The following is a 12,118-nucleotide window of genomic DNA, read 5'->3' as shown; positions in this document are numbered from 1 at the left end:
AATCAGTTAGGTTAGGTTTATCTTATAATAGAGGTTACAAGAAGATGTTTCGATTGGAGAAAGTTCGAAAATGCGAAAATCTGTATCCCTCGCAACATGCGTGATATGGCGATGGATAAAATATAAATTAGATTATTAAGATTAAATTCGTAAGTCACACACACACACACACACACACACAGATCGAACGTACATATATATAAAATGTAATTCACAACCTTTTAAAAACATGATTGGGAGATACGATTAGATATTGGTATGCTATAACGCATTATCTTTATAGTACACATATTTACAACATAAGAAATATTTTATTTCTGTAATAATGGCACAATTTGTGTTACTCAACTTTTTGTATAATAAAGAGTTATACATGTTCTAAGAACTATTCTGTATCATTTAATATACCAAATCAAGTACCTTCAATATTATCTTTGTTTTGAATATTAAATATTTCAATATTAATCTTATTTAAATATTTCATATAAAATAAATGTTTTTATTTATCATTTGACAGGATATAATATTTTTTGAAGTTATATTAATATGTGATACATATCAAGATTAAATTACATTATTATAGATTGACATTATGTTATTCATTACAGAGTAATAAGATTCTTTAAAAATGAATGGAATTATTCCTGAAATGGAACAGATTATTAGTCAACTTGAGAGGGGTACGGTAGTGACTAAATTCTTTCCAAGAAAACGGCCAGAAAAAAAAACTTTGATGATAAGGAGAGAAACTAGACAAATTGTTTGGTCGAGGAGTGCGACTTTTAGACCTTTCGATGGTTCAGGTATGATCCTGTCTGCACGCAAAAATCTGTGGAATTTCAATTCTATTTATCTAATATTCTTGTAGATATACATATACATGTCTATAATAGAAATAGATAAATATTGTGATATTGTAAATATATCACCTGTAATTGATTCACAAATGTAAAAAAAAGTTTCTTGTGTATTTATGTGACACACACACACACACACACACACATATATTTCTAATGACAATTTTAAATTTTGCAATCGATTAAATTTCATCTGTTAATATTCTTATATAAGGATTAATATAGTATTGCATTATTCTGCGATATAAATAAATATCTGGACTAATGAAATGTATAAAAAATACATATTAACATGTAAATATTGTTATGCACGAAATCTATTAGAATAAGATCTAAGGAGTTGTAGATACTACAAATTTATCGAATTATGCATGCATAGTGATTGTTTAAATATTTATTTTAATTTATTAAATATTATTTATTTACAGTGGAAATAAGAGAGGTCAAAGAAGTTAGAATAGGAAAACAATCTAAAGATTTTGAAAAATGGCCTGAAGATGCTAAGAGAATTGAAAATTTAAGATGTTTTGTGATATATTATGGATCAGAATTTAGATTGAAAACTCTTTCGATATCTGGTAAATATGATATTCTTTGATTACTTCAAGTGTTGGTTACTTTTGCTAAAAGATATTATTTATGTCAGCTCTTAGTGAGAAAGAATGTGAGCTATGGGTCAAGGGATTGCGTCATTTAGTACAAGACACTATAAATGCACCATATCCATTACAAGTTGAAAGATGGCTTAGAAAAGAATTTTACGCGATGGAAAATTCTCGTGAAACGCAAGTTTCTTTTCTAATACAATTTATTCTTATATTTTACATATTTTTCTCTATATGATGATGGATGCAATTTATCTATAGATTATTTATATATCACTATATTTTTTTTATATCAATATATACAAAACAATTATTATTAACTATCGTTTTCATGTTTATTATACCGACTGACAGGGTCACATTGAAAGATGTAAAAGCATTTTTGCCTCGGGTTAATTGCAAAATTGCTACAAATAGACTCAGAGAATTGTTCCAAGAAGTAGATACGAGAAACCGAAATGAACTTGGTTTTGATGATTTTGTCATTCTGTACCATAAACTAATGTTTGATCAAAATGTGAGTAAATATTGTAATATTCTTGTGTATGAAAAGAGATCAGCATCAGCACTTATTTGTGCACAAATTATAATTGGTATAATATTTTTTACAGAATCTCGCGGATTGGCATAAATTATTGAATTATTCTAAAACTGGACAAACTATTACACTCCAAGAATTCCAAAATTTTTTAGTAACTGAGCAACAAGACAAATTGGGAAATAATGAGTTAGAAATATCGCGTTTCATTAGAGATTATTTGCAAGATTCTCAAAGGGACATACAAGAGCCATACTTTACTTTTTCAGAATTTATAGACTTCTTATTTTCTAAGCATAACGACATATGGAATCAAAAATTCAACCAAGTTTCTCAAGATATGACTCGACCCCTTGCATATTATTGGATAGCATCGTCGCATAACACGTATGTAATCTTTAAAGAAATGAAAATGCATATGTTTTAATTACTCGGACTATATGTGTAATTTTCTAGATACTTGATGGGAGATCAGATTAGCAGCGAAAGTAGCTGTCAGGCCTATGTCCGTGCGCTGAGAGCAGGGTGCAGATGTATAGAACTTGATTGTTGGGATGGTCCAGATGGAATGCCATTTATATTTCATGGACACACTCTCACCACTAAGATCAAATTTTTGGATGTTATTAAAACGATCAAGGAGCATGCTTTTGCTACATCTGAGTAAGTCTCAAAAAGGAAAGAGCAAAGATGAAAAGAAACAAACTAATTATTTTTACATAACTATTATTTTTCTATTGACATTTTCTATTGTTTTATTTACGTAGGTATCCTGTTATTTTATCTATCGAGGATAATTGTACTTTGCCCCAACAACGTAAAATGGCAACGACTATGCAAGAAGTATTTGGTGACATGTTGTTAGTTCAACCTGTTGACAAGAATGAAACTTGTCTACCTTCACCATATGCATTACGTAGAAAAATTTTGTTAAAACACAAGAAACTTCCTGATGGTGTTGATGAATCCTCATTTCTTGTTCGAAATGATGAAAGCAGACAAGAGATGGATCTTAGAAATACTATAAAAAATGGGATTCTTTATCTGGAAGATCCAATTGATAGAGAATGGAATCCTCATTTTTTTGTATTGACACAACAAAAGTTATTTTATACAGACACATTTTCAAGAGCTCAGGAAACCGAACACGATGACGATGAGGAAAATAGCATTCGGAGATCATTAGATGTATGTACATTATATATATTAGGTGTTGGAATTAATTCGTAGCGTTTTACAAGTGATGGGAAGTACTTTCATTAATGTATTTTTTAATGCTCATGTGAAATAAATAACATTCTTTCATTAAAAACGCTACGAATTAATTCCAACACCTAATATATAAAAAAATACAAATTAGATTCATTATTAATTGTGATTTATAATCAGTATTGGGTAAGTTAATATATATTTTTTTAATAAATTAAGTTAAAGTTAATGATTTATCAAATTAATGTAATTAAATTAAAAGTTGAATGAACAAAAAAACTAGCTCAGTTAAAGTTACTTTAAGATTGAATTAACTCAAGTTAAATAAAAAGTTAATTTTGAAAATTATTTTTATTAAAAATTAGAATATCTTAATTTTTTAAAAATTGGATTTCTCTAAATAATTTCTTAACAACAAAACAATTACAACATAGATTATCGGATAAATTTAATATTTTATTTGTAAATTATAATAATAAATAAAGATATTTGTACATTAAAAAATTGATTTTTAATATTTTTACATAAATATTTTCATATTTATATTATAAAAGAAAAATAAAATGTTATTTTTAAAAATGTAAGTATTCCTCTTTGTGCTGGTCATACCTGTTTGAAAATTATATATAAATAAAAAATTTTTATTCTTTATCACTCATCAAACGTAAAACAAAAATAGCATAACACAGTAACATTGATAGCATTCCTTACATGCAGACCCAATCCATGTTCATCTTTGAGCACTACGAGCGTCACGCCCATCATACAATCATTGAGCTTTTTTTGAAACGAATTCTCCAACGTTTAAGATTTTATAGCAAATAATATTGTATTAATTGCAAAATATAATATAGCATTTAGAGAGATAAAAAAATTAACGTTTGAAAGTAACTAAATTAAGTTAAAAATTAACTCATATTTTATTTAACTTTTAATTTATTGACTAGTTACTACCCAACCTTGTTTATAATAGATATAAATGTGTTAAACATTATGTTAAAATAACTTATGTTTTAAAAAATTCTAAAAGGGCGCGCCAAGTGATGAATTACACTTTGGAGAGAAATGGTTTCACGGAAAATTAGCAAGAGGAAGAGAAGAAGCTGAAGAATTACTACGACGTTATTCCTATCTTGGAGACGGTACTTTTCTAGTACGACAATGTGTTACATTTGTGGGCGATTACTGTTTATCATTTTGGCGTAAAGGAAAGGTGAACCATTGTCGTATTAAACTGAAGCAAGAAATGGGTCAAACGCAGTATTATCTTATTGACACCAATTGTTTTGATAGTCTGTACAGTTTAATTACTCATTATCGTAATCATCCACTTAGAAGTCAAGTGAGTACAATATATTATAAAAAATACAATGTATCATTGTGATAAAAATATTCTATATATACGTGAGTTATTCGATAAGTTTGGTAAATCTTTATAAATCTTTTTGACATGGCACCTGAAAAGTATCATTCTTCAAACTCTTTCAGATTAAATTTCAATCAGAATTGTTCACGTTTGGTAGTTATTTAAAGAGAGCGAGAAATTAAGCAGTTGCCGCGTATAAAAATAAAAAAGAAAACGAATTCCAAAAATGCAAAATTAAATTGGGTAAGAAATAAAGTGGATGAGGAATCAATTCGAAAGCAAATTCTATAATTTTGCACGAAATCTTTTTTTTTCCTTTCCATTTTTGTACACGGTAACTGCTAAATTTTTCACTCACTTTAAATAAACTGAACGTGAACAACGCATCAATTCTAAGCTGATACTTGGCCTGGAAGGGTTTAAAGAGTCATAATTTTCAGGTGTTATGTCATCAAATGGATTGTTACATCATTTTATAAAGATTTACCAAACTTATCGAATGACCCTCGTACACATATGCAAATGTGCGTGTGTATACATCCTGAATCAAGAACAAAAGTATTTGTTTTGAAATAAGACCGTGAAGTACATGATTGTCTTTGTTGAATAGGAATTTCTAATCACATTACAAGAACCAGTGCCTCAACCAAACAAACATGAAGAGAAAGAATGGTGGCATCCCGAATGTACTCGAATCGCAGCAGAAGAAATGCTAAAGCGTATCCCTATAGATGGTGCATTTTTAGTAAGACCTAGTGAAAGAGAGAGTAATTGTTATGCAATTTCATTTAGGTATATTTTCTTAAAGCTTGTATGTTTTCTATATAACTTTAGATTTTATATAGTCAATTTACTTCTCATACTATAACACATGTAAATTATAATCTATTATTATAGAGCGGAAAAGAAGATAAAGCATTGTAAAATAAAACTCGAAGGAAGGCTCTATACCACTGGAACCGTAGAATTTGAGAGTTTAGTTGAACTAGTCAATTATTATGAACGGCATCCATTGTTCAAAAAAATTAAATTAAGTCATCCTGTTAATCAAGATGTTATCAGAAGAATGGGTTTGGTATGTGCATTTACTTTTATTCGATTTTTATTCGAGTTCACATGTATTTATGACATGTAAATATATCAAACTGTTAAAGAATATAATATGAAATATTATAACATTCCTTTTCCTCTGTACTTAGGATAATGATGATGGATCTGTTTATGGCATCCCAGGTTATATGGATCCTACAAGTTTTACGTCAAAAGTAAGCTTTCCAAAGTGATGCCGATAATTATCAAATTCATATTTACCAATTCTTATAATATAATAAAAATATATATAGAAATATTTTTTCGTAAAAGTAGATGTTACTCATAGAGGTGTCAATATATTAATATATCGAATTATTTTAAAGGTTACTGTTAAAGCTATTTATGATTATAAAGCTAAAAGAGACGATGAATTAACCTTAGTCAAGCATGCTATAATTACTAACGTTAATCCACAAAGTGGAGGCTGGTGGAGAGGTGATTATGGTGGTAAAAAACAACATTGGTTTCCTGCTAATTATGTAGAACAAATTGATCAACAAGAATCTCAAGGAGATGTAAGTTTTGAATTTTATATTCAAGCATATGAATGATCAGAAAAAACTACAATGATGATATAAAACATAATTAAGTCTGCAGCACACGATGCTTGTTTTCCTGCTGGATTGCTAGCTGGATCAAAATCTTGATAGCTGCGATGTTATCAGTGCCACAGGCTTTATTAAAAGTTTATGATATAGTGTATTACATCTAACTCTAAGAAAAAATAAGTGTCTTTTTCTTTTTTTTTCTTTTTTCTTTTTCTTTTTTTTTTTTAGTCAGCGGATTCTATGATGCTTGGTAGCTTGCAAAAAGGTTCATTAGATATTATGGGTGCTGTGGTAGAATTAACAGTTGGGGAAAGAGCAGGTTTGGAATGGATTTTAAGAATACAAAATCCTAGTATGTGTTCAGTGTTTGAAGTCGCGACGCCTTCGAAAGATGCTGCATTAGAATGGATGTCAAGTATCAAAGAGACTGCACAAAATGCAAGTGTTAGGGTAAATATATAATTTCCTTTATATAATTTAAATATTATTCAGCATCGTGTGCACTTTTCACTGCTTTTGTTAGGAAAGTCAACATAAAGAGATGGAAAGAGCATGGAGAATAGCCAAGGAAATGTCTAATCTTATAGTATATTGTAGATCAATTGCATTTAACATAGAACGAATAAGAACTAAGGGATTTACGTTCAATGAAATGAGTAGTTTCCCTGAAACAAAGGCTGAAAAATTAATGTGTCAACAAGAAAATAAATTTTTTATAAAGTATCATCAGGTAATAAATATCGAGAGATAAAGAGAATATAAATGGATTAAAATAATGAAATATAAAAGTAGATGTTTAGTAATAAATTATTTTTCTTTATAGGTTCAATTTAGTAGAGTTTATCCAAAAGGACAACGTATCGATTCATCTAATTATAATCCTATACCAATGTGGAATTCTGGTTGTCAGATGGTGGCTTTGAACTATCAGACCGGAGATAAATCAATGCAATTGAATCAAGCTAAGTTTAAGGAGAATGGCAATTGTGGCTATTTATTGAAACCAGAATTCATGTTTAGACATGACTTTAATCCATACGACAAAAATACATTGCATGGAGTTGAATCACTCAAAATCAGCTTAAAAATTATTGGAGCGAGACATTTAATGAGATCGGGAAGAGGCACTGCCAGTCCATCCGTCGAGATCGAAATTATAGGCGCAGATTTTGATTCTGGAACAAAATTAACAACAAGGACGATACGTAAATATTTATATTTCAAATTATATTATAATTTCATCAAATACTACATTAACTAAACATAATTCTTTAATTTATAGAGGATAATGGATTTAATCCAATGTGGAATGAAACATGTGAATTTGAAGTATTCAATCCATATTTTGCTCTTATACGATTTTTAGTACAAGATGAAGATATGTTTGGCGACAGCAATTTCATAGGACAAGCTACTTATCCTGTGAGTATTTAATCGTTATTTATAAAAACATTTGGTATAAATATGCCGAATAGGGGAGACAATTCCGATGACCTTCATTGATCTTGATATATGTTGTTAAGGTCATGACCCTGAATGACCTCCATCAGGTTTTAGCCGTCGCTCATTTAAAAATTTATTTTAAAAAGTTTGAAAAATGATGTCTCTTTTCTACTATATAAAACAGAAATTTTCTGCTTTAAAATATATTTTACAACTTTCCATGCGAAGCGACTCTTACCTCATCTTCTCCCTGCCAAAGGGCACACGACTTTCCATATCTCGCTAAGTTGCTTCGCGTAGAAAGTCGAATGCCCCTTGGCAAGGAGAGAGGATGGAAGTCGTGTGCACCTGAAGCAGGGGGAGGAGCTGGAACGAAAATCGCTTCGCGCGAAAAGTCATTACGTAAACAAGAAAGGGTATAGAATAGTTTTTAATATTATATGTAGCAGAAATAAAAACATTCTCTGCTTTAACAATGCAAATTCTCTGCTCTAAAAACATAAAAATTATATAAAAAATTATATAAGAAAATATTTTGCATTGTTAAAACTGGGAATTTATTTCATCGGAGCATAGTTGTGTTCAAAAATTAGGTTTTTTTGATGAACTTTTTTTAATATTAGGTGTTGGAATTAATTCGTAGCGTTTTTAATGAAAGAATGTTATTTATTTCACATGAGCATTAAAAAATACATTAATGAAAATACTTCCCATCACTTGTAAAACGCTACGAATTAATTCCAACACCTAATAATTTTTTATGAATAACGAGCGACAGCTAAAATCTGATGAAGATCACTCAGGATTATGACTTTGACAACATATATCAAGGTTATCAGAGCTATCTTCCTATTCGGCATGTTAGTCAAACGTTTAACATTATTTAGAACATTCTTACTTAAAATCTTTGTTTCCTATTCAAATTTTATTTTGTTCAGGTACGTTGTTTAAGAATGGGATATAGAAGTGTTCCATTAAAAAACATATATAGCGAAGATCTTGAGCTTGCTTCCTTATTAATACACATCAATATTGCAACTCCATCGGTATTGAGATATTTCATCCAAAGTTATTTATTATATTGATATTTAAATTAAAATTTATATGACTGTTTTTATATTTTAATGAAATTTTTTGTCTCTTTTAGGTACATAATACATAAAATAAAACAACCAAGATTAAACCTGTGTTATAGAATATTAAATATGCAAGCTAGCAAAACTAGTAAATTAGTATATGAAATAAGGTATTTATAAAGTATATAACAGTAAATCTTTATCTTAGATAAATTCTGTTGTATGTGCACTAATATATCATCTGTTTATTTTAGACGATACAAATCTACAAATCATTGTAAGTGAAACGTATGTATTGCGCTAGTACATAATAATATAAAAGTAACATAGTTTTAGATCAGACTATATCACATATCGTTAAAAGACTGTATATATTTACGTTGCATTATGACAAATTAGAGATATATATATATATATATATATATATATATATATATAGAATTGCAACAATATGTTAAAAGTATTTCTGTAATTACAATATGAAACAAAGGTAAATGAATAAATATTCTCTTATTGAGAAGAACAGGGGGGAAGAATTAAAATTTAGAATAATTAAAAAATAGACTCAGGAAAGAGAAACAATATACTACGTAGGTTTTATCGCTATGACATATAGACACTATCAGACATTATTTCAGTTGTAACACATTTTATTATATATACAGGGTATAATTTTTTGCTAAGTGCTTTTGTGTAGATAGAATGGACTAAACTACGTCGAAAAATCCTCTACCATTTTGCAATTTTCGCAGTTAACAGAGATATTAAGACTCCTGAGTAATCACAATTATTGAATCATGACGTCAGAAGCGAGAAATGACGTTTATTTTTATTACATGCCATTTATAAATAAAGACAATTTAAATAAAACAAAATGATAAAATTGCTTTAAAACATTTGTAAAAATAGACAAAAACTATGCTTATCCCCCCTGACAGTCAATAAATAATCGTAAAAACTAAAAAGGCACGTGTAAAATAAACTGCACATGCGCATTAAATAAAAGCACTTCATGCTGTTTATCACTTTTTACGATTATTTATTGATTGTCAGGAAAAATAAATTTAGTTTTCGTCCATTTTTACAAATGTTTTAAAACAATCTCATCAGCAAGAAACAAAAATTATTTATTTTCTTCTCATAGAGCTCTAAGAATTTTTTATGAACTTTTTAGTACTGTATTTTCTTATTGGCGATTATTTTTACCAACACGAGAAAATACGGTATTAAAAAATTCTGAAAAAATTCTCTGAACTTTATGAGAAAAAAATAAACAATTTTGGTCTCTCTCTGTTTTTCTGTAAAGTTGATAGTGTTTGAATAAAAAATTATTGAAAACCAATATTCAACGATTTTTAGTAATTAATATCTTGTTAACTATTGCGAAAATTGCAAAATGATAGAGGACTTTTTAATTCAGTTTAGTCCGCTCTATCTATACAAGAGCACTTGGCAAAAAATTTCGTTACACCCTGTATACACAGGGTGTTTCATTTTAAATAACGACCTTAAATTTCTCTTGAACAGTATATTTTAGAGAAAAATGTTTCAGATAAAAGTTTTGTAACTTCGAGAGGAATATAAAGTGATACCATTGATTTGACTTTGGATGGCGTTGTCAAGGTGAGGGCAAAGTCACTTTAAATTTTTTAAATAGAACCACGCATTTTTCATTACATATTCTTGTAGCTTATTTCGAGAGCTTTCCAAAACATTATAATTAAGTTCATTTTCGTTAAGTATTTTTCGAGTTATAAGGCTTACAAATTATAGCATCGCCGGCATTAGCATTAACCTAGGTGTGCGATTAACAGCTAAAACCTCAAGAATTTTGTTCAGGATCATGATCTGGATAACATTTGTCGAGATCAAGATCATTGGAGGTTGTTCTTCTTATTTTCATTTTTGCACTAAAAATTTATTTGTACGTAAAAATGAAAATAAGAGGTACAATTTCCAATGGTCTTGTTCTTGACAAATGTTATCCAGGTCAAAACCCTGAGCAACATTCAAGAGATTTTAGCCATCGATCGGACACATTGGCTACATTGGACACTAATGCTAATGCCGATAGTACTGTTACTTTTAAGTCTTATAACTCGTAAAGTACTTAAAAATATGTTATTATAGTGTTTTGAAAAGCTCTCAAGGTAAGCTATAAGAATATATAATGAAAAATGGAAGATTTCATTTAAAAAATTCGAAGTGATCCTGCCTTAACCTTGATAACACCACCCAAGATCAAACCAACGATATCATCTTATGTCCCTCTTGAAGTCACAAAACTTTTGCTTGAAACATTTTTCTCTAAAATACACTATTTAAGAGAAATTTTAAGTCGTCATTTAAAATAGGACACCCTGCGTGCGTGCGTGTTATTTACATTTTTTAACAATTTGTGCTATTAAATCGTTGTGTGGCGATAGGAAGTATAGTTCTCATTTTTTTCTTTTTCATTTTTACAATGCTATTTTTACAATAGTTTTAAGAAATCAATTATGATTTCACATTTTTCTGATACATTAATACTTTGTTAATATTTTTATGATCTTTATACTCGATTGTTCATTTTTTTCTCTAATTATTTATAAAGGAACAAGGCTGAAAAAAGAGTAATTTTTACGAAAACTATGGTTTCTTAAAAAATTTTCAAATAAAAAGCTCAAAATTTTAATGAACATTTTTTTTTAATTTTTTTTAATTTGTATGTGCAAGATTTTTTTTACAAAAAAGTTACATGTGTGGAGATAAAAATTATATATTTCTTGTAATAAAAGGTCGTTCTACAGTAAATAGGATGCACTGAAATGATTCTAAAAAGTATCTATCACTAAAGTTTTCGAGAAAGGAGGGGTTAAAACTCTCTTTTAAAATCATATTTTTAATCATTTTCATAAATTCATAACGCTGACAATAATGAACTAGACAATATTTTTGAGGCTATGACGTATGAGTATTTTCTTCAGAAATGCCAAAGGATTTTATCATCATGTCGCGATCTATTGCTAATGCCACGTTTCATGAAATTTGCAGTTTATCAAGAGCGCTGATACTGAGCGCTGACATCAATGCGCTACTCGCCTTGATGAAGTAAATGGCAAGGTTCATGAAATATTGACATTAGCAAGAAATCACAGTATAAACTAGATATTTCAACAGTTTTGGAGAATTCCGACATTGAAACTTAGACATTTATGTTAACAATTTGAAAATCCTTTGTGTATCTGATTTATATTTATTTAGACTTACACTAATTACCTCTATATAGTAGTCATATTGGATCTGTACTATTTAGAATTTTTAAAATCTAGGTAAAAGTTTATATTAGGGAAACCCCTCCAATGCCTTGACCTTGATATATTCATCAATGTCATGATACTGAGC

At 28.9% G+C, this 12,118-nt stretch overlaps 1 protein-coding gene across 1 annotated transcript in view; it reads left to right on the top strand.

Moving 5' to 3' along the window:
- Positions 1–8,887, top strand: part of sl (small wing phospholipase C gamma 1) — a 71,860-nt gene extending 62,973 nt beyond the window's left edge. The window contains exons 3-20 of the mRNA XM_011053306.2: positions 609–803; positions 1,286–1,435; positions 1,504–1,642; positions 1,817–1,979; positions 2,074–2,387; positions 2,457–2,663; positions 2,768–3,188; positions 4,240–4,551; positions 5,186–5,367; positions 5,473–5,650; positions 5,775–5,840; positions 5,991–6,182; positions 6,444–6,665; positions 6,739–6,945; positions 7,039–7,420; positions 7,498–7,637; positions 8,597–8,704; positions 8,806–8,887. Of these exons, the coding sequence (XP_011051608.1) occupies positions 629–803; positions 1,286–1,435; positions 1,504–1,642; positions 1,817–1,979; positions 2,074–2,387; positions 2,457–2,663; positions 2,768–3,188; positions 4,240–4,551; positions 5,186–5,367; positions 5,473–5,650; positions 5,775–5,840; positions 5,991–6,182; positions 6,444–6,665; positions 6,739–6,945; positions 7,039–7,420; positions 7,498–7,637; positions 8,597–8,704; positions 8,806–8,820 (3,573 nt within the window). The 5' untranslated portion in view covers positions 609–628 and the 3' untranslated portion in view covers positions 8,821–8,887. The remainder of the gene's footprint in view (positions 1–608; positions 804–1,285; positions 1,436–1,503; positions 1,643–1,816; positions 1,980–2,073; positions 2,388–2,456; positions 2,664–2,767; positions 3,189–4,239; positions 4,552–5,185; positions 5,368–5,472; positions 5,651–5,774; positions 5,841–5,990; positions 6,183–6,443; positions 6,666–6,738; positions 6,946–7,038; positions 7,421–7,497; positions 7,638–8,596; positions 8,705–8,805) is intronic.
- The last annotated feature ends 3,231 nt before the right edge of the window (positions 8,888–12,118 follow it).

Source organism: Acromyrmex echinatior, chromosome 10, assembly GCF_024713525.1.
Source record: "Acromyrmex echinatior isolate Ae372 chromosome 10, ASM2471352v2, whole genome shotgun sequence".
Classification (NCBI taxonomy): domain Eukaryota; kingdom Metazoa; phylum Arthropoda; class Insecta; order Hymenoptera; family Formicidae; genus Acromyrmex; species Acromyrmex echinatior.
The sequence above is the reverse complement of the archived record's forward strand: the minus strand, read 5'-3'. Positions and strand labels throughout refer to the sequence as shown.